The sequence below is a fragment of the Aspergillus pseudodeflectus genome, assembly GCF_044049435.1.
Source record: "Aspergillus pseudodeflectus strain CBS 756.74 chromosome Unknown BJX68scaffold_1, whole genome shotgun sequence".
Classification (NCBI taxonomy): domain Eukaryota; kingdom Fungi; phylum Ascomycota; class Eurotiomycetes; order Eurotiales; family Aspergillaceae; genus Aspergillus; species Aspergillus pseudodeflectus.
In genome coordinates, this window is record NW_027263777.1 from 186,493 (window position 1) to 211,776 (window position 25,284).

At 51.0% G+C, this 25,284-nt stretch overlaps 12 protein-coding genes across 12 annotated transcripts; 6 read left to right on the forward strand and 6 right to left on the reverse strand.

Annotated features, from left to right (window-relative positions):
* The first annotated feature begins 29 nt into the window (after positions 1-29).
* bipA (Hsp70 family ATPase KAR2) lies at positions 30-2,617 on the forward strand. Its single transcript, XM_071037958.1, has 4 exons — positions 30-482; positions 533-697; positions 752-1,857; positions 1,910-2,617. The coding sequence occupies exons 1-4, from the start codon at positions 298-300 to the stop codon at positions 2,476-2,478; spliced, it is 2,025 nt and encodes a 674-aa protein (XP_070905420.1). The 5' UTR covers positions 30-297; the 3' UTR covers positions 2,479-2,617.
* Positions 2,618-2,643: 26 nt separating this feature from the next.
* Positions 2,644-4,740, reverse strand: BJX68DRAFT_251425 (chaperonin 10-like protein; the record flags this gene model as incomplete). The annotated part of the gene is made up of 5 exons (XM_071042383.1): positions 2,644-3,183; positions 3,772-3,986; positions 4,045-4,123; positions 4,173-4,540; positions 4,596-4,740. 5 exons carry the CDS (start codon positions 4,738-4,740, stop codon positions 2,644-2,646), a joined length of 1,347 nt encoding a protein of 448 aa, XP_070905421.1.
* Positions 4,741-5,752: 1,012 nt separating this feature from the next.
* Positions 5,753-7,167, forward strand: BJX68DRAFT_273761 (sialidase family protein; the record flags this gene model as incomplete). Its single annotated transcript, XM_071047536.1, has 4 exons — positions 5,753-6,288; positions 6,369-6,485; positions 6,533-6,581; positions 6,628-7,167. The coding sequence occupies 4 exons, from the start codon at positions 5,753-5,755 to the stop codon at positions 7,063-7,065; spliced, it is 1,140 nt and encodes a 379-aa protein (XP_070905422.1). The 3' UTR covers positions 7,066-7,167.
* A 2,268-nt stretch (positions 7,168-9,435) lies between these two features.
* On the forward strand, positions 9,436-12,109 carry BJX68DRAFT_222290 (velvet factor family protein). Its single transcript, XM_071037959.1, has 2 exons — positions 9,436-10,493; positions 10,654-12,109. Exons 1-2 carry the CDS (start codon positions 9,970-9,972, stop codon positions 11,582-11,584), a joined length of 1,455 nt encoding a protein of 484 aa, XP_070905423.1. The 5' UTR covers positions 9,436-9,969; the 3' UTR covers positions 11,585-12,109.
* BJX68DRAFT_260172 (uncharacterized protein) lies at positions 12,080-13,699 on the reverse strand (the record flags this gene model as incomplete). The annotated part of the gene is made up of 2 exons (XM_071043834.1): positions 12,080-13,161; positions 13,234-13,699. 2 exons carry the CDS (start codon positions 13,697-13,699, stop codon positions 12,080-12,082), a joined length of 1,548 nt encoding a protein of 515 aa, XP_070905424.1.
* A 36-nt stretch (positions 13,700-13,735) lies between these two features.
* Positions 13,736-15,013, reverse strand: BJX68DRAFT_222294 (mitochondrial 54S ribosomal protein bL12m). Its single transcript, XM_071037960.1, has 2 exons — positions 14,621-15,013; positions 13,736-14,496 (listed from the first exon to the last, which is right to left on the reverse strand). Exons 1-2 carry the CDS (start codon positions 14,840-14,842, stop codon positions 14,167-14,169), a joined length of 552 nt encoding a protein of 183 aa, XP_070905425.1. The 5' UTR covers positions 14,843-15,013; the 3' UTR covers positions 13,736-14,166.
* A 321-nt stretch (positions 15,014-15,334) lies between these two features.
* On the reverse strand, positions 15,335-16,768 carry BJX68DRAFT_260174 (CCDC47 family protein; the record flags this gene model as incomplete). The annotated part of the gene is made up of 3 exons (XM_071043835.1): positions 15,335-15,710; positions 15,769-16,621; positions 16,705-16,768. The coding sequence occupies 3 exons, from the start codon at positions 16,766-16,768 to the stop codon at positions 15,335-15,337; spliced, it is 1,293 nt and encodes a 430-aa protein (XP_070905426.1).
* Positions 16,769-16,974: 206 nt separating this feature from the next.
* On the forward strand, positions 16,975-17,375 carry BJX68DRAFT_2393 (uncharacterized protein). Its single transcript, XM_071040502.1, has one exon. The coding sequence runs from the start codon at positions 17,054-17,056 to the stop codon at positions 17,252-17,254; it is 201 nt and encodes a 66-aa protein (XP_070905427.1). The 5' UTR covers positions 16,975-17,053; the 3' UTR covers positions 17,255-17,375.
* Positions 17,135-19,245, reverse strand: BJX68DRAFT_273763 (MDM34 family protein; the record flags this gene model as incomplete). Its single annotated transcript, XM_071047537.1, has 2 exons — positions 17,135-18,851; positions 18,911-19,245. The coding sequence occupies 2 exons, from the start codon at positions 19,243-19,245 to the stop codon at positions 17,498-17,500; spliced, it is 1,689 nt and encodes a 562-aa protein (XP_070905428.1). The 3' UTR covers positions 17,135-17,497.
* Positions 19,246-19,991: 746 nt separating this feature from the next.
* On the forward strand, positions 19,992-20,750 carry BJX68DRAFT_2365 (uncharacterized protein). Its single transcript, XM_071040027.1, has one exon. The coding sequence runs from the start codon at positions 20,115-20,117 to the stop codon at positions 20,670-20,672; it is 558 nt and encodes a 185-aa protein (XP_070905429.1). The 5' UTR covers positions 19,992-20,114; the 3' UTR covers positions 20,673-20,750.
* A 247-nt stretch (positions 20,751-20,997) lies between these two features.
* Positions 20,998-23,050, forward strand: BJX68DRAFT_260177 (uncharacterized protein; the record flags this gene model as incomplete). Its single annotated transcript, XM_071043836.1, has 3 exons — positions 20,998-22,203; positions 22,255-22,541; positions 22,600-23,050. The coding sequence occupies 3 exons, from the start codon at positions 20,998-21,000 to the stop codon at positions 23,048-23,050; spliced, it is 1,944 nt and encodes a 647-aa protein (XP_070905430.1).
* A 258-nt stretch (positions 23,051-23,308) lies between these two features.
* BJX68DRAFT_222299 (nucleoside transmembrane transporter FUN26) lies at positions 23,309-25,058 on the reverse strand. Its single transcript, XM_071037961.1, has 2 exons — positions 24,719-25,058; positions 23,309-24,651 (listed from the first exon to the last, which is right to left on the reverse strand). Exons 1-2 carry the CDS (start codon positions 24,895-24,897, stop codon positions 23,496-23,498), a joined length of 1,335 nt encoding a protein of 444 aa, XP_070905431.1. The 5' UTR covers positions 24,898-25,058; the 3' UTR covers positions 23,309-23,495.
* Positions 25,059-25,284: the final 226 nt, after the last annotated feature.

Below are 25,284 nucleotides of genomic sequence, written 5' to 3' on the forward strand. Positions count from 1 at the left end.
CCAATCACAGATCGAGAAGTGGTCGCTGTCCCTTCATTTTCACTTTTGAAGCCACCTATATTGTTTCTCGCCGCTCGCCTCAATAGTACAAGAAGAGCTTCTCACGTCCCCTTCTTTCTTCTTTCTTTCCAACAATCTCCCTCCCTCCACCCTCTTCGATTCGTGCTCCCCTTCCTCTCACATAGCGGTTGGGACTGCTTTTAAGTCTCTTTTCCCTTTTCTCTCTTGTGCCTTTTCATTTTGGAGCTGGGGCTTTAGGCCACATTGTCTTCAGAAGTTTGACAGAACATATTCGACATGGCGCGCACATCAGGTCGCGGCGCGGCCAAGCCGTTTGCCGCTTGGACTACTATATTCTACCTTCTCCTCGTCTTCATTGCGCCCCTGGCTTTCTTCGGATCCGCACACGCTCAGGACGATGATTCTTCCGTTCAGGAGAACTATGGAACTGTCATTGGTATTGATCTGGGAACAACCTACTCGTATGTGGCTTGCTCGAATCTTCTTAGTTGAAGGAACTAACGAAATGCAGTTGCGTCGGTGTGATGCAGAACGGAAAAGTCGAGATTCTCGTTAACGACCAAGGAAACCGTATCACTCCGTCCTACGTCGCCTTCACCGATGAGGAGCGTCTGGTCGGTGACGCCGCGAAGAACCAATACGCCGCCAATCCCACGAGGACTATCTTTGACATCAAGTGAGTTTTTCCTGCCTTGCATGCAGGCTGGTATTGAGGACTGACTCGATCTAGGCGAATGATTGGTCGCAGGTACGATGACAAGGATGTCCAGCGCGATATCAAGAACTTCCCCTTCAAGGTTGTGAACAAGGATGGCAAGCCTTTTGTCAAGGTTGATGTCAACCAGAGCCCCAAGCTTCTGAGTCCCGAGGAGGTTTCCGCCATGGTCCTTGGTAAGATGAAGGATATCGCCGAGGGCTACCTTGGCAAGAAGGTCACACACGCCGTTGTTACTGTCCCCGCCTACTTTAACGACGCCCAGAGACAGGCCACCAAGGACGCTGGCACCATTGCCGGCTTGAACATCCTCCGTGTTGTCAACGAACCCACCGCCGCCGCGATCGCCTATGGTTTGGACAAGACCGGCACTGAACGCCAGGTTATCGTCTACGATCTTGGTGGTGGTACTTTTGATGTCTCTCTCCTCTCTATCGACGACGGTGTTTTCGAGGTCTTGGCTACCGCTGGTGACACTCACCTTGGTGGTGAAGATTTCGACCACCGGGTCATGGACTACTTTGTCAAGCAGTACAACAAAAAGAACAACGTCGATGTTACCAAGGACCTGAAGGCCATGGGTAAGCTCAAACGCGAAGTCGAGAAGGCCAAGCGTACTCTGTCCTCGCAGATGTCTACCCGCATTGAAATTGAAGCTTTCCACAATGGCGAGGACTTCTCCGAGACTCTGACCCGCGCCAAGTTCGAGGAACTGAACATGGACCTTTTCAAAAAGACCCTGAAGCCCGTTGAGCAGGTGCTCAAGGACGCCAAGGTCTCCAAGTCTGAGGTCGACGACATTGTTCTTGTTGGTGGCTCCACTCGTATCCCCAAGGTTCAGTCTATTCTTGAGGAGTTCTTCAACGGCAAGAAGGCCAGCAAGGGTATCAACCCTGACGAGGCTGTCGCTTTCGGTGCCGCTGTTCAGGGTGGTGTTCTTTCTGGCGAGGAGGGTACTGATGGCGTTGTTCTCATGGACGTCAACCCTCTTACTCTTGGTATCGAAACCACTGGTGGTGTCATGACCAAGCTCATTCCCCGCAACACTGTTATCCCCACTCGCAAGTCCCAGATCTTCTCGACTGCCGCTGATAACCAGCCCACCGTCCTCATCCAAGTTTGTAAGTTTTCTGAGTTCTAACTCACGCGGCGCTAGTTACTAACTCATCACAGTCGAGGGTGAGCGTTCCCTCACCAAGGACAACAACCTACTTGGCAAGTTCGAGCTTACTGGCATTCCCCCGGCTCCTCGCGGTGTCCCTCAGATTGAGGTCTCTTTCGACCTTGATGCCAATGGTATCCTTAAGGTCAGCGCTAGCGACAAGGGCACCGGCAAGGCCGAATCCATCACCATCAACAACGACAAGGGTCGCCTATCACAGGAGGAAATCGACCGCATGGTTGCTGAGGCTGAGCAGTTTGCTGAAGAGGACAAGGCCATCAAGGCCAAGATTGAGGCCCGCAACGGGTTGGAGAACTATGCCTTCAGCCTCAAGAACCAGGTCAACGACGAGAACGGCCTTGGTGGCCAGATTGATGAGGATGACAAGCAGACCATCTTGGATGCTGTCAAGGAAGTTTCCGACTGGCTTGAGGAGAACGGTGCCTCCGCCACCACCGAGGACTTCGAGGAGCAGAAGGAGCAGCTCTCTAACGTGGCGTACCCCATCACCAGCAAGCTTTATGGCTCTGCTCCTCCCACGGAGGATGACGAAGATGACTACGGTCACGATGAATTGTAAAATAACTTAGAGGGGTTTTCTGGAGTTTGCTGCTTTTTAACTGTTATATCCAACTTGGCATTTCTAGTCAAGAACAAAACGCCCTACTCTTCGTATAAGATAGGACTAGCATGATACCAATACTATGATTCACTGGATCTCTGCCGCCAATATTCTAAGTTGCCTTTAATGACCTCCCTGTTCGATAAACTCCCTCAGAACCTCGACAATAACCTGATGATCATCCTCCTGCTTCAACCCACTCACCACGATAACACCCACAATCCCATCAACTCCCTTAACCCTCACAGGAAACCCGCCCCCGTGAATCGCAAACTCGTCCGCAACTCTCCCACCACTCGAGCTTGTCAGCGCATACTTCCCCACAAATGCCGCTTCCACACCACTCGCATCCCCTCCCACACCAGCCAGCATCTTCTGCCTCATAAGCCAGCTCGACACACCCCACCGCAGCACCGTGTTCCGCTTCCGGCGCACCCACACCTCGTTATCGGGGATCGTGCCAGGTTCCGTGGCGCATTGGAAGACAACATGGGGCTCGGAGCCGCCCGTTAGTGTAATGGAAATTAGGGCTGGTTTGCGGTTTGCGCTGGGGAGGGAGAGGATTCGGGAGCGGAGGGTGAGGCCTAGCGACCAAGCGGTTTCGGAGGTAAAGGTTGGGAGGATGGCCGAGGGGGAGCTTTCGAGGGCTGCGAGCTCGCGGGGCTACGCAGATTTGTTGTTAGTATATTTGATTGGTGAATATCAGCAGAGCGGAGACCGAGAACTTACATCGGTGCTAGCAGTGGGAAGGGGTGTTTCCGTCATTTTGAAGGTTGACCACCGGGATTTTACTCAGAAGGTTGTTTAGTAAAGCAAAAAAATATCTGAGGGCTGTGGCAGTTGAAATAGAGCTGACACTAGGTAGTCTTGTCCTGGTGGGGAAAGCTACTACGGAGTACTAATCCACTGGAGTAGTGACGTCGCTCAATTCTGGAGGAAGGTACAAGCGTGAAAGCCTACTACTTTAGGTAGTACTAGTAATACTCTTTACTCAACCTCCAGCACAACCCTCCCTGCAATATCTCCCCTCTCCATCTCTTCATACACAGCGGGAAGGTCTCTGAATGGTCGGACCTTCACCTCTGGCTTCACCATACCACGCCGAACTAGGTCAACCGCCTCCATACACTCCTTCAACGAACCTACCAGATTCCCACTAACTTTCAGTCCCTTGATCACGATTGTGCAGATCGGCGTCTCGAGCACCGGACGTCCAGGCGGAATTCCCACGCAGCTGAGGGTCCCTCCAACACGGAGCATCTCACAAGCATGGGCAAAGGCCTTGGCGCTCCCCGCTGTGACCACCGCAGCGTGTGCGCCTAGACCGGTGATTTCGTGGACACGCTGGATAGGGTCTGAGTTAACAAAGTCGACAAACTCGGTGGCTCCGAGGCCGAGTACAAAATCATGCTTGTCCGGGGCATCCACGCCGATTACTTGGGCGCCAAAAGCCCTGGCATATTGCACTGTGCCATCCATGCAGTTAATTAGGGTTTAGGTTGGTGGAGAGGAAACCCTACGTACCGGCGAGATGCCCGAGACCTCCACCTGCGCCGACAACGACAAGCCAGTTCCCTGGGCGGATGTTCGCACCTAAGACTGCCTGTAGAGCATTAGTATAGAAGGCTCTGCCGATTGTTTGTTCGGCTCACCTTGTACGCAGTAAGACCGGCACACAAAACCGGTCCGACGACCTTGGGATCAACATCATCGGGTAAAATCGTCAGGTAGTCCGCATCGAGAGCGATGTACTGCTGGAAACTGCCATCTTCATGGTGGAGATGGTTGGTACTGTTCAAGCAGTATTGCTCTGTTCCCGCGAGGCAGAACTCGCATCGTCTGCAGATACGGCTGGAGAAGCGGATCCCAACAAGAGTTCCGACTTTCAAGTCCGGGCCGCAACCGGGACCCAGGGCAATGATACGCCCAACGCCTTCATGGCCGCCGACATGAGGGAGCTTGATCTTTGTGATTGGGGTCCCGTCAGAGCCAGCAGCGGTGCCGTTCTTCGTGTGGAGATCTAGCGTTCAGTCAGTTGCGAACAACCGGATTTGAGGGAAACGATCGATGCTTACCACTTTGGCACACCCCAGTGTACAGAATCTTAGCCAAAACTTCGTCGGTCTTGGGAGTAGGAACTGGATAGTCCTCGACGAACTCGACAGGACCACCAAGCTCGCGGACAAGCGCAACGGTCTGAACTTGGGGTATTTCGGTCATGATGCAGGTTTAACTTGGACAACACTTTCAGGCATTGCTAAGGAGATGCGTGTGAAAGCAGAGCACATTCTTAAAAGGACTGCGCTGTTGTGTTGCTGACCCCTCTTTTGCTGTCCTCATGTGATGTTGGGCTTTGGAGAAAAAGACGTGCCTCCTCTTTCTTTTTTCTCTTCTCCTCATTTCTCGTCCTCTGGCACCGACCTCGACGAACAACCAGCGAAGGAGCTCTCTGGAAACCCAGAGACCCCATAAAGCGTGGGGGCCCGCATTTTTCAAGCTGTTCTTCTTCCTCTATTATTCGATCGGTCGTTGGCCCGAGAGCTGCCACCCCTCACGGTCTAGAAGGGGCTGCAGCACATTGTGTTGCCATGGACAAGGTTGGCTAATGTCTGGCCCTGCTCGTTTGAGGAAATTTTGCGAGTTTGAAAGTTGGAGTTGCAAAAGGCTGTCGATAAACGACATGTCTACCCCGATCGGACAGCAGCCTTCATGCTATAATCTCGTGAAGACATCGCTGACTTCAAGCTGGATTCTCGAGCCAAGGATCCTTCCGTGATTGATGGAAACGCCGCCGGGACAAGACTTAGCTTGGTTTCGGCTCCTCCGCATTTTCCCCAGACTTAGCATGGTGGCCATTGGCACTGCCGATCTCGCACTCTTTGTGCAAATATTATGGGTCTGATGGTACGACTCAGTCCTTCCCAATTGGGTATAATAGCGGTCTTCGCTGGGCTTCGATGGCAGACTCCCTCTTTGGTCCCCCCGGTCCCCATGTGGTGCATTATTACATGGTAAGGAAACTTTCGGGAATCCCTTTCATGATTCACACTTCTCCAGGCACAATGGCCGCCTTCGTCATAACTCCGGCGGGATGAAGCTCCGACGCGGAGCCTCTACGGAGTACAACATTCAAGCTATTTAAAGCCCTCAATTGTTCAAATAGCTGGTGATCAACCCAGGATTCTTCAATTGGGTCCAATATTGGAGAACTGGTCTCCGTTGCCTAGCCACAATGCATATCCTCCGTTTTCTTCCACTCGCAGTTGCGATAACCGCAGTGACTGCACATCCCCGGCCCAAGCACCCAGAGCCCTATTCTGAAGTCGTCATCTTTGACCCGCCACGCAACTATACCATTCCACGCACTCTCTACGCGCGCAATGAGCAATTACCCAACGGCGACCTCCTAGCCACTTGGGAGAACTACTCGCCTGAGCCACCGGCAGTTTACTTCCCCATCTATCGTTCATCCGATTATGGCGAGACATGGACCGAGATCTCCCGGGTCCATGATACAGCCAACGGCTTTGGTCTCCGCTATCAGCCATTCTTATACTATCTTCCTGAGCGCGTTGGTCGCTTCCGCGCCGGAACACTGTTGCTGGCAGGGAGCAGCATCCCAACGGATTTGAGCTCGACTGAGATTGGTCTCTATGCGTCGCAGGACAAGGGTCGCACATGGAAGTTTTTAAGCCACATTGCCGCTGGTGGAGAGGCGATTCCTAACAATGGGCTGACTCCTGTATGGGAGCCATTCCTTCTCGCACAGTAAGCCTGATACCTGCTCTTTTCTCTGCTGTGCTTCTGTTTGTTAAGTGTGATTCTAACCACTGTTCACGGAATAATAGCAAAGGCAAATTGATTTGCTACTATGCGGATCAGAGAGACAATGCCACCCACGGCCAAAAGCTTTCCCACCAGGTCACAGATGACCTTCTTAACTGGGGCCCTCCGGTTGACGATGTGTAAGGTTTCCTGTACTCAAGAACGAACCTCTGTTAATATGTGATAGCGCCTACCCGACCTACACAGATAGACCTGGAATGCCAGTGGTTACCAAGGTACTGCCCTGTTCCGTACCCCAAAGCAAGATCTAACATTATATAGCTCCCCAATGGCAAATACTTCTACATCTATGAATACGGCTCCTTCTTCAACACCTCCGATTATTCATTCCCCCTGTACTACCGCATCAGCGCCGACCCCGAAGGATTCATTGACGCAGAACACCATGAGCTTGTTGTGTCTAGCGGGACAATCCCAACTTCGTCCCCGTATGTGGTCTGGACGCCCTGGGGAGGCAAGAATGGTACCATTGTGGTTAGCTCAGGCACACAGGATGCTGTGTTTATCAATCAAGCACTGGGCGAGGGCGAATGGACTGAGGTCCCCACTCCAGAGCCGCATAGTTATACCAGGGCTTTGCGTATCCTTAAAGAGGATCCTCGATTCCTGTTATTGCATGGTGCTGGAGTACTTCTTGGGGAGCAGAACAAGGTAACTGTGAGTCTGCTGAACTTGGAGGAGGCCGTCGCTGCTCTGTGAGTATCAGTTAGCAGGAAACAATATTACTAGGCCAGAGCACGAAACAACAGATGTTGATGTAGATAGTATGGTTATTGTTTGACATAATACGATGGCATTGCGGGCAGGCCTAAGGCAGCAGCATCAAAGGTCACTTGACCAACTCCTGCCTCTTTTTTTTCCATCGAATCTTAACTTACCCGTCGCCTACCAGCGAAACACCTTCACCGCACAGTTCCGAAAACATGGCTCTTGTTATGATTCGTGCTGACTGACTGTCGCCAAGACGGTTGACTCTCAGCGGTGATGGTAGGATTTAAGTTTTGGGATTGGTGTCGCTTTCGTCCAGTGAATAGAGCTCACAGATGTATCCGCTCACAGACAGTATTTGAAACTGATCTCCGGACCTCAGGATTTCCCGGTCTTGGGAACACCGCCATCAGGACCCACGGAGTTATGCTCAATCGTGAGAAGATTAGCTTCGAGCACGGACAACTTGGGTCGAGAACCAGTCCCAATAATCATTAATGCTGCAAAGGCCCACACACAAATTCCGGGAATGTCGCTGTCCTGGAACCCACTTGGCGACACATCGACAAGCAGTTGGCCAACCCGTACACTCGGGGAGAAGATTCCCAATTGAGGCTTGATGGCGCCGCTCTTTCGCTTTGTCTGAAGCATATTTAGACTTTGGACCGAGACGGGGCGTCGATGCCCAAGATGATACATCAACCCTCGATGAGCCGATGTCAACAAGGCAAACTCACATGCAGTAGTTTGCCGCTAAGCGAATGCAAGCGAGGTCCTGTGTTGGTGCTAATGCATGGCTGGCGTCTTATGAAGTGCCAAACAGCATGATCATAATGCCACACGCCCTTTTATTTATGGGACTTTGGTGATAAGCATTACTTCGTCATAGTGACCTTTATAGTGGCGATTCGGGAGCGATCTTCGACTTTCTCAAGTCTGGACTCTGAAGGATCAAGAATTATCACTATCCACGCTAACCGGGAGCGCCAGCCCAGCGCTAGGTACGGATCTGAGGCTTCTTGACTCCTGAGCAAGATTCTGGATTAACCTTTCGCGCTACCGGGACTTCTTCCGGCACGGTTTGCGAAGCCGTTTCCCAATTCCTGGAGTTCTCTTCTGTCATCTTGCATTGCTTCATGCACCTCGATAAGAGATTAACGGAGATGGCCGATGCAATATCGAATAGCAATCTATCCATTACAATCGTTGGTTACTCGATCTACTCCAGAGAACTCACTTGCATTTTGCCATGGCTGGACCGAGCTGGACAAGGGTCAGAAGACAGTCACGTTCGGGCAAGTTGCAAGTACAACTGCTATACTTGCAACTTGCCCTTAAAGGACGCCAGAAACAATAATGCGGCTAAGAACACAAGACACATCTTCAAACCATCAATAGGTGGACAGTACTATTTTTGAGTGTCAGAACCTGACTCTTCTGGGACAGTTCTCAACTCGAGGACTGGTTCATATCACAAACGGCTTCAACAGCTGACTGCAGATCCTGATATCCAAATCAGGCTGGCTAGCCAGCGTCGGCAGTTCAATAGGGTCTCTCCATGGCTTCGCAGGCATCTGCGAGGGACTTTGAAGACATGTCCAATGTGTATACTCCGGAGTAGACTATGTGGCTGAGTGGCCCAATCACAAAATGACCCGCGCACAGTGCTTGAGCTCATCTTTCCTTTTCTCCTTATTTCTTTTTCTCAGACTCGCCAGGATCTTAATCCCTGCGTCGAGAGTGTCGCTTGGAACGACCAGTCGCTCGACGTTTTCAGCTCCCGCATCACCGAGCAACTCGATGCTCTGAGGTTTGATTGCGCAAAGAGCGCCCAAACCATGCATATACATCAATTTACAGGCCCATATCCTTCGGATATCACAAAATCACTGCTCTTCGGTCATGGATTGGCCACTTTTTGGTGGGATTCAGCCTATCATTGAGCCAAATACCTTGAAAAAAAAAACGCATTCTTTCAACTCGTCCGCTCATTCAAGGACAGAGTGTGCCACCCTTGATGTCCTTCTGTGAAGACGCAAGGTGGCCCACTCGAGCTGCGCTGTACGGAGTAGCTCCTCAATTTTCCAACTCAGGGGCCTGCGAGGTTCTCAGAGGTCGAATCGCGCTGAAATTGGACTGTGTCGTTTATAGTCTGTTCAAGGGGTAGCAGAGCCAGAAAAGGAGAAGCTTCTGGTCATGAGCTCGTGAATATAGTTGCTGTATTACTGCGTGCGGCTGGATGTTGAGGGTTGGGGCAATGCCACACACTCATTCAACGCACACACGCACATCTTACAAATAGTACCTGTCTGTTTCCCCAGATTGGCTTGTGCTCTCCCTCTTTTTTTATTTGTTTTTGCTCGGCCGCAACTCAAGCGCTAGCTGTGGCGGGATACGATAGTCCATTGCTGCAGCAGTGGCTCCTGTTCTCTCTCCGATCTTTCCAAAAACATTCATTATTATTATTATTTAGTTGCAGACACCCCTTCCAACCACTCTGATGTCGTCTCTCACCGACCCCACACCCTCATACTGTCTCTTATTATCGTACCAAACGCCATCCTGTCTTTGACACTTGTACCCAACAATCAGCTTGTGGTCGAGGGGCCGTTCAAAGCAACCACAGATGCATACTACCCGCCTCAGTGTCATCTGGCTGGAATCTTCACCTCAATAGGATAATGCCCGCCAAAGTCTCGAGGCTCATATTACCAGGTGTAACGCCTTGATCTTAACTTTCTCACGACAGTGTTCCTTTTTCTCCTCACCTGTGCCTCTGTCTATTACCTCCATGCTGCTCCTGGTGGTGACTCTAGACTTGAACGCCGGGCTATCCAAAAGCGTTTCTCTTTGTACATCACCATTGTCGCGTATTTACGCCTTCGTGCTTGATTGATGACTACCTTTTCGAGATCCCAACACGCCGACTCTTCTCGTCTGCAGCATAGATTTGCGCGCACTACGGATACAGCCGCTCCAGCTTGTAAAACCAGTCTCCAGATGTCTGGCGGGCCGTTTCAGCAATGGACATATATATCAGAGGGCGGATACGCCAACAACAGAGCTCATGCTCCTGATGAAGACCGTCAAGCGCAGACAGCAAGTCTGATTTCCCGCTACCCCGCGCAATCTCCTCCGCGCTTCCTTTTACCTGATGGTCAAAGCCAGGAGCCGGCACTGGTCCAAAATGCGAGCCTTCCTGGAGTTTCAGTGCATGGCCGGGCATGGGATAGTGGAAGCGATTCGAGGTACCGCTATCCCCCAACAGCTGCCGGGTCTCTGGCGCAATATAGCATACAGCGATCGAGTGCAGCCAGGAACTTAGAGTATGCGCCGCCACCAAGCTCATATTTTGAGACGTCAGGTCGTGGTCGTGGCTCTGTCGGCTCAATTGGTCGTATAAACGACGTGGATTCCCAGTAATGACCCTTTTTTCTTAATAACGTTCTGTCGCTCAGAACCTCATGTTGGATTCTGTCTCTCACTGCTTCCCCTTCAGTCACTTGCGATGCCAGTCGCCCGTGGCGAGTTGTTGACCTCAGACTTTCGAAGACAATGGATCTAATACGTGGCGCCCAGATATAGTAGTAGCTCTGCGACGATTCCGAGTCCCGTGCATTCCGATAGAAGCCCTGGGATATACTCTGCAATAAACTCCGCGCCGATGTACCAGATCCCAATACATCAACGGCAGGCTACCGCCGGTGTGCCATCGGGATTTGAGAGACTTCTTCACCATTCACCAACTCCCTCTCCTCCTCCACAGCCGCGAGCAGCAAGCTCCTTCCGTCACCGTCTTCATATTAGACAGCAACCGATAGCAGCGCGTGCTTGCGGTGCTGGTGATAGAGATAGACGACCTGTGGACCCGCCTCCAATAATTCAGCTGCTTTTAGCGGACTTTGACCCGAAATCAGAGGAGGATAGGGGCAAGCTTCAAGATCCGCGGCTCACAGTTGGGTGTCTCCTCTACCCTGTGCACGAATCCCGCTGGCGTGGCTCGGCAGATATGGGCTTGGACGACAGCAAAGCTCCCGGCCAATCGACCCCATTATTATCAGGAAAAGCTTTCGTTTCGCCCTTTCACGTCGACGAGGAGCCTGATCCGGATACCGCTCCGATACACCCCTCAAGCGACAATCGCAAGGCTACTATGGCAGCAATTGCGCATAAAACGCAGGGACCAGCTTCTTCAAGGCCCCCAGCATGCTTTTTCATTTTCTCAGACCTCTCCGTTCGAACGGCCGGGATTTACCGTCTACAATTCCGACTTATGGATTGGGGCATGGTAGAAGACACGGGACAGGTATTTCCTGTCCTTGCCGAAGCATGGTCTGACCCTTTTCGTGTCTATCCGGCCAAAGACTTCCCAGGAATGCTTGATTCATCAATTCTTTCAGTGAGACTAAAGGAGCTCGGATTTGTGGAGCTCAAAACAAGAGGCAAAGGTATCGGGAAGGGGCGAAGGGTGGGAAAGAACGACTCAAAAAGTCAACAGGAGGACGACTGAGAACTTTCTCACTTTAGCTCTTCTTTTTATCCTACTTTCTCCGCTCTGTCCAGCTTGTCCTGAGTGTTCTTAGGTTGTTTCTGGAATAGACAACTCTATTCCTGTCATTGCATAGTCACTGCGTACTACGGACCGGTTGACGAGGCGTTATCGTGGAGTACAGATGGTCCCTGGGGTCTATCGACATTTCTATGAGGTTTCGTTTGATTCTCGGAAATTGGATTATCCATGCAGGCTAGATTTCATACCCACTGTACTCATCATTGGCGTTTTGCATATTTGCAAATTTTGAATCGCAGCAAATGAGCGATTGAGCGGCATTGCCCGTGTAGAACATAGTGCCCTATTTTCTATCTTACAAAACATTAAATCAATATATATGCTCAGACATATGCTTTCTATACGAGTGGATATCATCGATCCAAGCCTCCAAGAATTTTAGCGAACGAGCTCCGTGCACACCGCTGGAGACAGCCGAGCATCCATTATCAGACATCAAAGATCCAGATATTTCAACTGTAATTGCGACTCCCCGAGAACAAAGTTCGCAGCTAGTCTCTGCAACTGCGCCTGTACGTCCCGTTGCCCTCTTCCTAACGCTTGAACCTCTTCTAATATAGTACTGGCGCCCTCGGCGTCACCATCTTGTTCAAGAAGTATCGCAAGATTCAGCCCCGACCGAACACATCCGGCTGCCCAGGCAACTCGGTACCATTCCATAGCTAGACCACGATATTCGAGGAGTGGGCGGGGCCTGAAATATGATAATGTTCTAGCCAAGAAGCCTTTGGGTTTCTCTGCAGCCGTCAGGTCGGCGTCCAGGTTTGCAATGCTCTCCCCAGGTCGGGGGTGTTGCTGTGAAAAGATGAGGAAGTACAAATTGGCGATTTTGCGACTGGCGTCTCTGTTTCCTGCAGCAGCTGCTTTACCCATGTACTCTTCGTACTTCTTGGTATCGCCCTGTTGCCTCATGACATCTGCGTAGAGACTCAGTGCGACCGGATCCATGAAATCTACCGCTCCACGGCGTAGCACGTCGATGTCCTGTTCGGTCAGGTCATTGAGGCGCTCGCCCCTGTCGTAGCCACTTGGTTTGCCCTTGGTAGCTCCCTTCGACGCGCGCTTCAACCACAGATACAGTTCCCAGGGCGGCTCGATCCTCGACGAGACCGTTAACTCTTTGTTTGCCTTCATCTCCATACGGGTCGGATGAATCCGCCCAATGACCTCCTCGACAAGCGCAAGAGCCCCCGTGAATCTCCTCTGTAAGCCGAGCACCTTGGCGTGGATAAGCATTGCGCGCGGGTCACGGTTGTCTACGCCTTCGGGGTCAGACTGCGTAGCGAGCGCCTGGATCTGGTCGAGAAAAGAAGTACGCGCGGGCGAGGTAGTGGAAGTAGCGTAGAGGACGCTGGACTGGTCGTGGCAGCCCCGGAGGTACTGTGTTGCCGTGAGGAAGAGAGCCATTTTCGCGCCGGCGAGAGTACATGCTGTTATGATCCAGTGCGACAAGGCCTTGTCGTCGCGGGTAATTGCGCGTCCGATCTCAAAGATGGTGTCGACATCCAATCCGGAATCTGTAGTCCAATTACCTCGTTAGCGTTGATACGAACAGAATCAAGATTAAGAGGGACGAGAGGAAAACGTACCCCTCGCAATTCCATCAATACCCTCTCTTGACGGCGGCCCGCATAGCGCATTACCCAAAAGGGCCTTGGTGACATGCTTGAACTTTGTTGGCGTGACTGATTTATCAATTATTCCGTCTTTCAGCATCTCGGTCATGAGTCCTAGTCCGGTCTTTTCAAGGATTCGGAGCTTCGAGTTAAGTGTGCCTGCTGAGCCCAGTCCGGCGCGTTCATCGCCTGGGAAGATTGATCTGGTCCTTCGTACTACATTTGGACGTTGTTGTGCTCGTTGAGCAGCAGGTGATCGCACCGGTGCGGCGTAGCAGGTTGTGGTGGAGTGGAAGGGTTGTTGATTATTGCGGCTGTTGCGACGGAGAATGTCAACTGAGCCGGAAATTGAGGGACGGATCTGTCGTACGGAGAGGAGATTCGAGCGACAATGCAATGAGCTCCATTTCTGGAGGTTTGGAGGGCGCGTTCGGGACATTGGTTGTTGCTGATATTCAGGAGGAAGAGGACTTTGCGGCGGAAGAAATTCCTCGGATGCGTTGATCTTGAGAACTTGCCAGACCACTGCAAGACTCACGACAAAACCAATGACCTAACAAGCTTGCACCTTACACACAGAGAGTAGAAGCTTATTTTGACCATGATAGTCCAGTCTAAACAAATAGATGACAGATGATAATGTACATTCGCTGCCTGCCTCCCGCTCTCCGGTCAAGTTATCAAAACACCCTCGGAACCGAGATCAGATATATGACAATAAAAAGAAAAAAAATCGCATCTACCAAAAAGCAGGATGGCAGCAGCAGCTAAGGGATAGCAGTCCGATACAGGCCAATGCCTCAACCACTTCCACGCAGAAGGTTCAAGGGCGGAAGGAAACCCCAGGCTCCGTATCCAGGTATCAGGCAATCGCCTTCACGCGGAACTCCCATAGAATCCCATAATCTACTCCATGATAGCCTTACCCCCAACAGCCTTCAGGGTCTCAATGATCTTCTCAGCCTCCTCCTTCGGTACAGACTCCTTGAGTACCTTCGGCACGGACTCGACGAACTTCTTGCTGTCAACGAGCGAAAGTCCGAGGAGTGTCTTGACCTCCTTAATGACCTTAGCCTTCGACGAGGCCTCAACAGCCTCAAGCTTCAGGTTGAACAAAGTCTTCTCCTGTGGTGGGGGAGCGGCCTCCTCTTCTTCAGCAGCGGCAGCGGCGCCGGGGGTGGCACCGGGGGCCATAGCGAAGCCGCCGACGGGGAGGTCGGGGATGTTTAGGCGAGACTATAAGGGAAGAATAAGTTAGTACAGGAGAAACATATTGTGTTGTACATTGAATAACGCGGGGGCACAATGACAGTGCGAGAGATGAGTATCCTATATCTGTCTGGATGTTAGGTAGACGAACCTTCAGGCTAGCAACGAGATCAGCCGTTTCTAACAAGTTCAATTGGCTAATCTGGTCGACAATCTGGGTGATCTTTGGGTTGGTAGGAGCAGCAGGAGCGGCCTCCGTGGACTGCCACCTCCGGCTAACTGTCTGTTGATATGTAGCGGAAATGCGAAGGGAAGCGGATGGGCGGACGAGCTGTCTGCAGCATCGAGCTGCAGCCTGGGCGGAGATTGACATGATGGAGGTGTAATTGGAGGCTAAAACAAAAAGGCAATGGTAGAATCGAGGAGGCAGAGGGCGGAGGTGAGGGTCTCGCTCGACTAGATAATTCTCGCGGAAAGCGCAACTGAAAAAGAAAGTCGGCGCCGGAAAACCCAGTCTTGTCACGTGATTGCTAGACAAGATACCATGTTGGGCTTGGAGAATCAGGCTTGGAACGGCACAATGGACTTGATTATGTTACTGGCTATAAAATTAAGAATGCGCTCGCTTCAAGGCGAAAATTATTCGGATTAAAATTTGAAAGTCAATCACAGGCTCCCGTAGCCAACGCAATGCACTAATCCTCCACCTCATATAGAAGTCCTGACCACCCTCGTCTTTCCCTCAAATAGCGTATCAATACATTATACATGAAGGTATAAACAGCATTACAATTCGAGAGCATTTCCCCTCAGCCGCATCTGACTGCTCCGCTTCTCTGTCGTTCTGTCGTCCTTCTGAACAAGTCTAAGCCCGTCTGGTGCTCCGCTTCATGGTGCGTCTCTGCTCCTTGTCGCGTTCACGCTCGAGGTATTTGCGCTGTTCCTCGGCAGTCATGCCGCGAAGAATGCGCTCTCGCTCCTCCTTCTTCAACTTCTCCGCCGCGAGCTTGCGCTCCTCGGCCTTCTCTTGCTCATCAATGCGACGCAGTTTCTTGATCTCCTCCTCGCGCACATTCCTGATTTTGCGCATAACCTCGGGACGGAAATGCCCAAGAGTTACGAGTCTATCCGGAAAGCGAAGGAATTGAGTGAACAAAGCCAGGGAGTTGGCGTAGCCGGAGGCAGATGACGCAAGATTCAAGCAGAGCTGAATGCGCTTGCGAGGAGTGGTTTCCTCGATCCTAATGGCAAAGATATTAGATGGTTGTATAAGAAATATAGAAAGCTGAGTGAACGTACTTTGTAGGCTTGTCCGTGGGCTGATCGGTAACAATCAGGTATTTGAAGCTGTTCCCTGCCTGTTCCACAGCCTGGATCAGCTCCGTGGTGAGGAGGGTATCGGTGATTTCGGCGCTCTCCGTCATGACAGTCACCCACTGGGGTAGCTTCGCATTGTCCTTGGTGAAAGTCATAGACGCATCATATCTATCGTTGCGGAAATTCTTCATCTCATTCTTGTGTACAATCGCCCAGATAAAGCCATCATGAGTTGAGTTGTTCACCTTCAAAGAAGAAGTATCCTTGCCAGGTACCGGAACCAAGTCCTTCTCCTTTCCATCGAAGGTGTATGCGGTAGCCTGGTAAGACTCCTCCGGGGAGGGCCAGCTGTCAAAGAAGAAGGCAAACACCTGATCCATCCAGTAGGTCACCGGATTGGCGCGCTTTGGCATCTTGATCACTACATCGACAAATGCAACGTTCTGGCGACCAGTCGCGTAGGCGGAAAACTCCTGGGCAGACTTCTCTTTCAAAATTGAGTCGTCCAAGGCCACGGAAGAGTCGTCTGATTTTTGAATGCCATCGAATCCAACGACCGCGAACTCGTTTCGTAGAGCGGAGGCATGGGCAGTGGCCCACTCTTTGGCCCGTCGTCGGTTCTTACGAGTCCCCCAGAAGTGGAACAGGACAATTAATAGGATAATTGGCAGAACCATGGCCTCTTGCATAAAGTCCTTGGGGGATGTGCGCTCCCAGACGCGGTACCATTTCGTATAAGGAACGGGAGTGACCCCAGTATGACCCAGCGGCGTTGAGGGCGAGTCTACGATAGGGGCGGGTGAAGATTCAGGCGCCTTGACGAAGTCGGCAAAATCTAACGGCGCAAAATGGACATTAGCTAGGGAGCTTTGGGGGTATTTAATCGACGACGAAAAGCAAGCGAGGCACAGAACTTACCACCATCCTCGAGTGCGGCGGAGCTGGGCTGGGAGCCAAAGACGTTCTTGAAAACTCCCGCCATTGCAAACGGACAATTCGGGCAAAGGTGGAAAAATTGACCCGGGGAGGAGGCTGTCGCGATGCGTGAATCTGCAAAGGTGGCCTGGGGGGGAAGAGAAAAGAGAGGGAAACCCGGGGCGATGGGGGAGGCAAGGTAAGTTGGTTCGGGTGGCATAATTAATTGACGTTCGCCGCAGAGCCAGATCGGAGAGAGCCTAGTTTAGTGGAGCCGTAAGCTCTCGTCGACCATTGACACAGCAGCCAAGAATGATCGAGATATGGAGATGAAGTTGAGAGATAGAAGCTGATGAATGTCATGATTGCTATGATAATTTCAATAGCGAAGTTCCATGCAGGCCAACTCGAAAAAGCCCTCCTTCTGCTCGTTCGTCCCAACCAATCCACTAGACTAAAAACAGACGATCAAGCGAATAACCGAGGAAAGGCTCGCGAAAATAGTGAGAGAAGTGGTATCCTGCACAGAAAAGACACGATCAAACAAGAGTAAACGCCAGGGAAATTTTTTAGCAGTACAGCCCAGACCTCAAAGAAATTCTAACACGCTGCGAACCAAACCCCAAGATCCTTGTCTGGACCAACAATGATTAAACAGTATTCTCATAACGGTCGTCAAATGTCCCAGGCCAGCTGGCTGACAAAGCAGAAGGGGGAACCAGAAAAGAGTAAGAGAGCGGACGGCGCGGACGGGCGACCTGGCGCAATCAAGCGCTTAAACATAGTACAGATAATTTCAATGGCCGTAGGCCGGGGGAGGAGTTTCCTCATGACTCAGGCGGTCCCAGAAAGGACTGCAGGAATTAGGGTTGGATATTTTTTCCTCGCGCATGCGGCGCGCAATTTCTCCTGCCAGCCTTTCCACTAGGGCTTGATCAACGGCACTGGAGTTTGCTTTCTCATCAGTAAAAGGGAGCGCAGCGGAAGGTAATTGTCTCTGAAGCCCAGCCTCAAGCCTTTCAGGGCCGACGTGCGAGCGCAAGGTTCCTTTTGGTGTCGCGTCCACATCGATAACTTCCGAATTGCGGTAGGGCTCAGCTGAGGATGATGCTTCCCCGGGTTGACCGTAGATATCGGTCAGACGGCGAGGACCGGGTCTCGAGAGACTCATGCGGTGCCTTTCTGGGATAGCTGGAAGATGCAGGCCGGTCTCAGGGGATAAAGGCGGGGTCACTGGATCATCAACTTGTTCCCTCACAATGGGAAGGGGGGCCGAGTACACAGATGGAGCACTGGTAGATTCGGTAAAGGCACTCTCATCGCTAACACTCGCGGCATCATCCGTTGTCTTAGGACGCCGCAGGTCCACGACGCGCTTCTTTCGCTTTCTCGAATGCGCCTTGGAGTGCCTGCTGGCCCCCATGCTTAAGCCATAACTACTATAAGTGTGTGTGGAAGTCGTGGATCGGGTTTGCGACGATATCATGCTGGCCGTATCTGGGAAGGAGGATGACATGTTCCCAATCTGGGAATGGGTCCGGGAGAGGGCGGGGCTTGCTGGATACATGACACTTGCAGTAGCATCCCCTGCATCGGAAGGAGACGTCCATGCGCGGTACACGACTTCCCGTATAGATGGAGTGAAGAGCGATAATGTCCGCTGAGAATCAGTGAGCGCACCGAGTCGCAAAAGGTTCTTCTGGGAGAACAACGAGTGTGTTTCCACCGAAGAGTCAAGAGATAGCGAAGCAATCTCCGTTTCGTTCAAAGCATTACCCAGGGCATCCACTGGATCTTGCGGAGGACTGGCCAAAGGATCTTGCCCAGGACCTTCTGCAGTAGCAGTGGTTGCTTGAGTCTCCAGTTCCTCTCCACTTCGATATTCCGGGACCCATAATCGAAGCGAAAGGCGATGAATGATAGCGGGAAGTTCATCCATAAACAAGATTCGAAGTTGGCCTTCTATTTCCTTTTGGAGAAAGTCACGAACGAACGGGATCGAATCAAACGTAGATGAAACCTTAAGCGACTCTAGTGGATCGTTCCGAAACACCACCGTAATTCCCTTTTGTTTTGAGAATACCAACACCACGAAGCCGGAGAGTTTGAAATCGGATAGGGTGATTTGCAGAGGGATGGTAAGCGGCGTCCTAGATTCAAGCAGAAAGTCAGAATCCGCGATATACGGGAAGGTCGGTTGGCTACTCACGCTGCAGCAAGCGGCAATGGCGATGCAAAGGACGGTCGCGTGAGGAGATACGTATTGAGAGGATTCGCTTGGACTCGAGTCTTGAGAGTCAGGAAGGCGTCGCCCGTGTAGGACATCTTGAAGATGCCCCGAAACCGATCCTCGGCCAAATCCCCAATTTCCAGTATTTCCAACTCGGGCGGGATAGATCCAAGATTGAGTTCCGTGACGATGATATCGTCTACAATGATCGGGGGTTTGGGCGACTTATTGAGAGCGGCCGTCAGAAGGTCCTGGGCGCGGGTGTAAAAATTCGCGTCCGCGGTCAGCGGCGACCAGTTGAAGTTGAACGCCATCGCAGATCATTGAGGTTATGGACTTAACGAGCAACACATCAAACGGGCCAGGGAAGATAAATGCGATAGTCAGCCTCGAAGGCGCTGATGAGGTTGAAGAGGGATGAGGTGATGATGGCCCAACTCGAAAGGGACGACGCTTTCTTTCTCCTGTGGGGGGCGACGATAAGAAAAAGGAAAAGGGAAAAAGACGGGACGAAAGGTCCGAGGATCAAAAGAACGAGGCAACGCCGCAAACCTCGCGTGATCGACGCGACGAACTCGATAGTCGGCCCTTTTCGCGTCTCGATTCTCGAGTTGATTCTATCAGTGTTTCTCGCTCAGAGACTGTTTACTTTTGAGTCTTTCGAGTTTCAAATGGATCGCGTGCTTGTTTGACTGTTGGAGATTCCTCGAACGGAGCAACGGGAAGACGTCACTGTGCAGAGCCTTCAATTATGGAGCATTTTTTCCGCATCCACGCGCTGGCCAAAGAGCATCTTATGATTCATGATCGACTCAGGCGCCATGACTTCTCTCCACCTTCATCCGACCCCCTCCGAAAGGGAAAGGTACAGGCGGATTACCTCTGCTCCGGACTGGCTCAAGAAAAGCAGGCTAAATTCTCTAATGAACAATTATGAACCCGTCCTTATTGTGAACACTGAACATCGCGAATTCACGACGGGGTAAAATGCATCCCCATGTTCGGTGCCAACGCTGAGCTAGTCCTGTTTGAACTTAGAAGTCCCTATATTACTTGATCTATTCTGAATCTCTGATGAACGTTGGAACCACACCTCTCAACATCCACCAATGCCATCACTTTGGGCCACCTAGGACCACTAGGATTGAATCTTCTCATATCCGTTACGCAGTGAAGCGAACCCATGGCTTCAAGTTCCCACCTTACCATCGGGCTTCCAAAAATTCATGCGATCAAGGGGAACAATAATGCGCCGCCGGCCAATGACTTTCTCATAGGGACCTGGCATGTAACTCACTCGAGTCTGCCGCTCTGGAAGGGGAAGCGCAACGTCAACATCACCTACAAGTTACTCCCTTCCGAATCTTCCGGCGGGCCTTTAATTGATGATCTTGTTCAGTACCAAGCCATCGGCTCTGACAAGATCAAATCTGTTCACGGCGTGGACACCCCGTCACCGGGCAATCAAGGTGCCTGGGACTGGCGCGGAAAAGGGTGGTTGATGATAGCGAGCTCACACTGGGAATGCCTTGGCTTCGGCCATACAGATGATAACAACCAGTGGATTGTCACTTATTTTGCCAAAACGCTCTTCACACCTGCTGGTATCGACATCTCCTCGCGCAACAAAGAAGGGCTTCCCCAAACAACCATCAACGGGATACTACAGGCCTTGAAAGAGTTCGAAGTTGAGGAAATCACGAAGCTCGCCAATGATATTTTTCAAATCCCACACAGTTAGATAGCAATCTATATAGACTTAACGCAGACATAAAGGAGGTGGACCTCTTAATACTACCTTTTACCAACAATTCATTAGTGGCATGTGATTGGCTTGCATATCTTTACATAAGCCCCATACTTCGGCTCCCCAGTAACAAACACCAAACTCCTTTAGGAAGAACGTCAACATCCCCGGGCCATGGATCGCTGGAGCCTTTCGTCCCTTCAGCTCGACTCGGTCAGTTCGAATCGATGTTCTCGGGGATAGCCTAGAACCTCCCAAGCGACTCTACCACAAGAACCCTAGCTGGGGAAGAGACACCCCCAAACTCACATCATCAGTCATGGCATCAATTTACCAAACATTTGTGGACGATGCCAGCTCACAACGGCGAAAAGCAAGCAGCACACGCACCTCCGGGAAACGAAAAGTGTACGGCAAACGAAAAATAGACGCACTGAGAGCAGTATTTGAACAGCGAAGCCCGGCAAAAGTTCGGGAGATCGCAGAAGTGGAGAGAGTTCAAGATGCCGTGGCCAGTCTCGAGACAAAGCTAGCGAGAGTCCGGATTACCGAGAGGATTGTCGAAAAGAATGAGCGGGAGAATTACTATGGCGAGACTATTCATTATTCGACTGAAAGTTCTTCATATATCTCCGATGGGACACCCGGGCCCGTACAAGTACCGCTTGCAGATTCGGCGCCAATTGCAGAAACTCCCCAGAAGAGTGCTCCGATAACTTCGAAAAAATATCAAACAATGGTCGAGGTGAGGATAACCCCAAGGGTTATTCCCGATGAGCCTCGGGGGCAGACGAATGGATCCCCAACGGAACCATCAAGTTCTAAGTCCACCTCAAAGCGAAACACAAAGAAAGAAAAGTCGTCACGACGAGTGTCATCCGACTATGTGTCTAACGAGAAGGCGACCTCATACGTCCGCTCTATTCTAAACGAATCAATGTCCCCAGTAGCGGCACAGGGTATTCAAAGGTTCGATGCGTGGGCTGCACGTGCGGGCGAAATGTTGGAAGTTGTGAAACTAGCAGAAGGCTCTTACGGAGAGGTATATAAGCTCAAACTGCGGGGGGATGTATGTGAGAAGGAAATCTCCAAGTCCAAGCTAGCGCGCCTCAGGGCATACGGCGATGGTGTATTCAAAGTTGTTCCCTTGCGAGCCCAGAGCGGTCCCGGTTCAAAGAAATTCACCAGCATTGAAGAGATCGTGGCGGAGATCAAGATGTTGAAGTATCTGGATCCCATACCAGGATTTGCCCGGTTTAGGGAAATCCATGTTGTTCAAGGCAGGTTTCCAAAGGCCTTCCAAGAAGCATGGGATCAATATAAGAAAACGAAGGACGACTGTCTCAATCCGAACCCATCTAGTAAAAGAGCATACCCTGACTCACAGATATGGGGTATCGTTGAGATGGATGATGCTGGTTGTGAACTCGAGAAGTTTTCTTGGTCGTCGATTTTCCAGGTCTACGATATATTTTGGGGTGTTGCGATGGCTTTGGCTCGCGCTGAGGAATATGCTTTATTCGAGGTAATACCATCCTTCGGCACTTACTTCAGGCAATACCTAACATTTGATTAGCATCGCGATCTCCACCTGGGAAATGTCTGCATTCGGAGCGCGCGACCAGACGGCTGTATGGATCCACCATCTGACTTGGAAATCATGCATCAGTCTTGCTCAAGTGGCTTTGGTCTTAGCACACTTGAGACGACTCTCATAGACTATTCGCTCTCGCGTGCCGAACTGGTGATAGACGAGGCCGCGCAGCTGGTGGAAACCACATCTTCAGATTTGGATAAAAAGCAGATCTTCGACGCTATTGGCCATGACGAAGATGATGCTTTGCTGAGAGACACATACCGGCAGTAAGTGTACCTACAAATCTCGATACAAGTGATGTATTTGTACTAATCGTACGTATAGTATGCGGGCTCAATTATATAGTGGAGATCCACTTAACACAGAGAAAACACCTGACGTGCCCGGGATCTGGGCTGAATATGCTCCCCGGACGAATCTTGTCTGGCTTCGGTTTCTTCTCAAAATGCTGCTGAAGAACAGAAAGCCTGAAACTCGGAAATCCGCAGGTCGGGCCATGCGACAGCCTCTCGCTCCATGCACGCCCAATAGAGATATCAGTAAAGCAGTCAAATCAGGCAAGAAGCGCGAGACTGGCCAAGAAATGACATCTGCTGAAGAAACTTATGACAAAGTCTCGCAGCTCAAGCAAACATTGGAAGATAGGCTGAACGCCATTCTTGAGCTCCTAGACCTTGAACATGGGCACAAAGATATGTGCTGCACTGCGGATCTTGTCGCTTTCGCTCTCGATGCCCAGTGGTTGGACGAAAGGGATTTTTCCTTTGCAGAATAGATATGGGAATAGTCATCTTGATTGCTTTTTTCTTCCTTGGCCCTTTTATAGCATGGCGGTTGTATATATGTGACGGCGTTGGAGCATTTGCTTGGAGTTATTAGACTTTATTCCTGGTTCACACCAACATATACCCTTTCGACTTCACAAATCTGTCAAGATCATAACTGATATAAGTTCAGCTCAGGGAAAGTGAATGTGTATATGACTGAATATCTCGCCAAAGGCTAGATAGATATCTGCCGGTGGAAATGGGCCGTATGCCAAAAAAAAAAAAACATAAAAATATCCGGCTTTCGTTTCACGAAATATGCATCCTACCAAATTACCAATAACCTTAAGTAACATCTAGATATCATCTGAGTAGAAATCTTGTTGCCGTGGCTCTTCAGTGCTTCATATCCCATATCCAGCTCATAATCTGAAACATATACTCTACACCGACTCACGTACCGGAAGCAAAAAAGCTCAAAAGACTCCCTGCCGCCAACCCGCCCACAAGCATGAGACTCATAAACCCGCCCGCAGGTTCACGCTCTTCAGCAGAGACCCAGTAACTAGCACCCATCATACAACAGCTGGACAAATACCCGTTCGTCGCGCCAAACAGAAGCTGCACAATGAAGAGGTAGAAGAAGTCACTATTTACAATAGCACCCAGCCCGCCAATGTTGCAAAGTTGGTAGAGAGGGATGAACCCCGCGCGGGCGATAGAGAGGATTAGCAGCGCCCAGGGCCTGTGAGCTAGTGAATAGCGTGGGTTGAGGACAAGCATTCTTGCAAGGAGATCGCCTGCGTTCCAGAAAAAGAATGCTAATGGAATAAAGGCGGCTGGTTGGAAGAGGCGGGATGCATCGGATGTACCGCGAACGGACTCGATTCGAGAGGTGTAAACGGGAAATACCATTGTTACCACAAAGCACAAAAAGATGGAGATGGCAGGGAGTCGGAGTTTCAAAAAAAGAGTCCAAAGGCTAACAGTCTTCGTGGGTAGTTGGTTCGCGTTGGATGCTTCTGAGCTGTCATCAACGATGTGCAGCGACTGGCGTTTGGTGAGCCATACAAAGGCAACTAGAGTCAAGGATGAGACTCCCGTCGCTGTGATAAAGCAAGCGAAGGCTGACTTCCATGATGCGTCTGGCGCTTGTTCTTCTCCTTCTTCCGGAACTGCCAGGCCGGAGAGCATCTGTGCGAGACATGGCAAGACTCCTGCCACGCCCTGACCGCTCATTATAGCTTGAGTGTACTCCTCTCTTCCGAAGCCTGAGACGTACGCAAACACACCATTCTGATTGATACCGGTGGCCATACTCGCCCCGAAAACCATGCTCATCAGGAACCCGAAGTATACGATCACCGAGGCATGTTTGAGCACAAGCGTAGAGAATGCGAGGAGGGTAAAAACAGCAATGTTGATCAGTAACGATACTATGATTCGCCGCGGATACGATGCTGATTGTTGCACCTTGGCGAGCACAAATGCTGATGTTAGGTTGGTGACCGTCGACACCGTCAGTATGGATGACTGGTAGTGAGTTGTCACCCATGTATTTGACTGAAACCGCTGACGAAAGAATGGTGCTGCAGCGAGGAACATATTCCTGTATAAATGTGGTTTGATTAGAGGCACTGAAGCCAGAACAGAGGGCTATCGGCGGAATGACGTACCATGCCCATAACATGGACACACCCAAGATGAAGAAAACCCAGTATACAGGTCTTGAAAAAGGCGAGCTGGATTGGCTTTGCGATATAGGAGAGTCCAGCTCATCCTCATAATCCGCTGGCTCTTCGATGGGCTCGTAGGCCACCCCGGGAGGAGAGTGCCACTTCCGTATGCGGTCCATGATGAATGGAGCCAGAGGCTGCGCTTCTGCGAAATCGAAGGGAGACAGATGGCGTTGAGAAAAAAAGCCTCAGCCCATTGTCACGAAGAGCAAATGCGTGCTGAAACCCAGGCAAATAGTTTGTTTAGAAGGCGGAGGTGTAGTGAACTTCGATGTTGATAAGGGTCGAAGCTAGAAGCCAACGCCAAGACAAAGGGTCACGTTTTCAACGACAGCCCTCGTGACGCCCAAAGGGCCAAAGAGAGGTGACTTCCAGTTATCTTGTCGGAAGCAAATGGGAAGAAGGTCTGATAGAGATGAGTACTTCTATTAAGTATGTCTATGTTACTAATTACAGTGAGGAGTCAGACAGAACCTCTTCAAGTCCGTAACCTCCATACTGCGACT

What these genes read in the sequence shown, in the direction of transcription:
- bipA (XM_071037958.1), top strand. Translation starts at nt 298, where the DNA reads ATGGCGCGCACATCAGGTCGCGGCGCGGCCAAGCCGTTTGCCGCTTGG. An exon ending in GATCTGGGAACAACCTACTC is followed by an intron (nt 483 to 532) that starts GTATGTGGCTTG and finishes AACGAAATGCAG; the next exon opens with TTGCGTCGGTGTGATGCAGA. An exon ending in AGGACTATCTTTGACATCAA is followed by an intron (nt 698 to 751) that starts GTGAGTTTTTCC and finishes GACTCGATCTAG; the next exon opens with GCGAATGATTGGTCGCAGGT.
- BJX68DRAFT_2393 (XM_071040502.1), top strand. Translation starts at nt 17,054, where the DNA reads ATGAATGTCATGATTGCTATGATAATTTCAATAGCGAAGTTCCATGCA.
- BJX68DRAFT_222294 (XM_071037960.1), bottom strand. Translation starts at nt 14,842, where the DNA reads ATGTCAATCTCCGCCCAGGCTGCAGCTCGATGCTGCAGACAGCTCGTC. An exon ending in ATCTCGTTGCTAGCCTGAAG is followed by an intron (nt 14,497 to 14,620) that starts GTTCGTCTACCT and finishes CTTCCCTTATAG; the next exon opens with TCTCGCCTAAACATCCCCGA.
- BJX68DRAFT_222299 (XM_071037961.1), bottom strand. Translation starts at nt 24,897, where the DNA reads ATGGACCGCATACGGAAGTGGCACTCTCCTCCCGGGGTGGCCTACGAG. An exon ending in GTGTCCATGTTATGGGCATG is followed by an intron (nt 24,652 to 24,718) that starts GTACGTCATTCC and finishes ACATTTATACAG; the next exon opens with GAATATGTTCCTCGCTGCAG.
- BJX68DRAFT_2365 (XM_071040027.1), top strand. Translation starts at nt 20,115, where the DNA reads ATGGCTTCAAGTTCCCACCTTACCATCGGGCTTCCAAAAATTCATGCG.
- BJX68DRAFT_222290 (XM_071037959.1), top strand. Translation starts at nt 9,970, where the DNA reads ATGACTACCTTTTCGAGATCCCAACACGCCGACTCTTCTCGTCTGCAG. An exon ending in ATAAACGACGTGGATTCCCA is followed by an intron (nt 10,494 to 10,653) that starts GTAATGACCCTT and finishes CGTGGCGCCCAG; the next exon opens with ATATAGTAGTAGCTCTGCGA.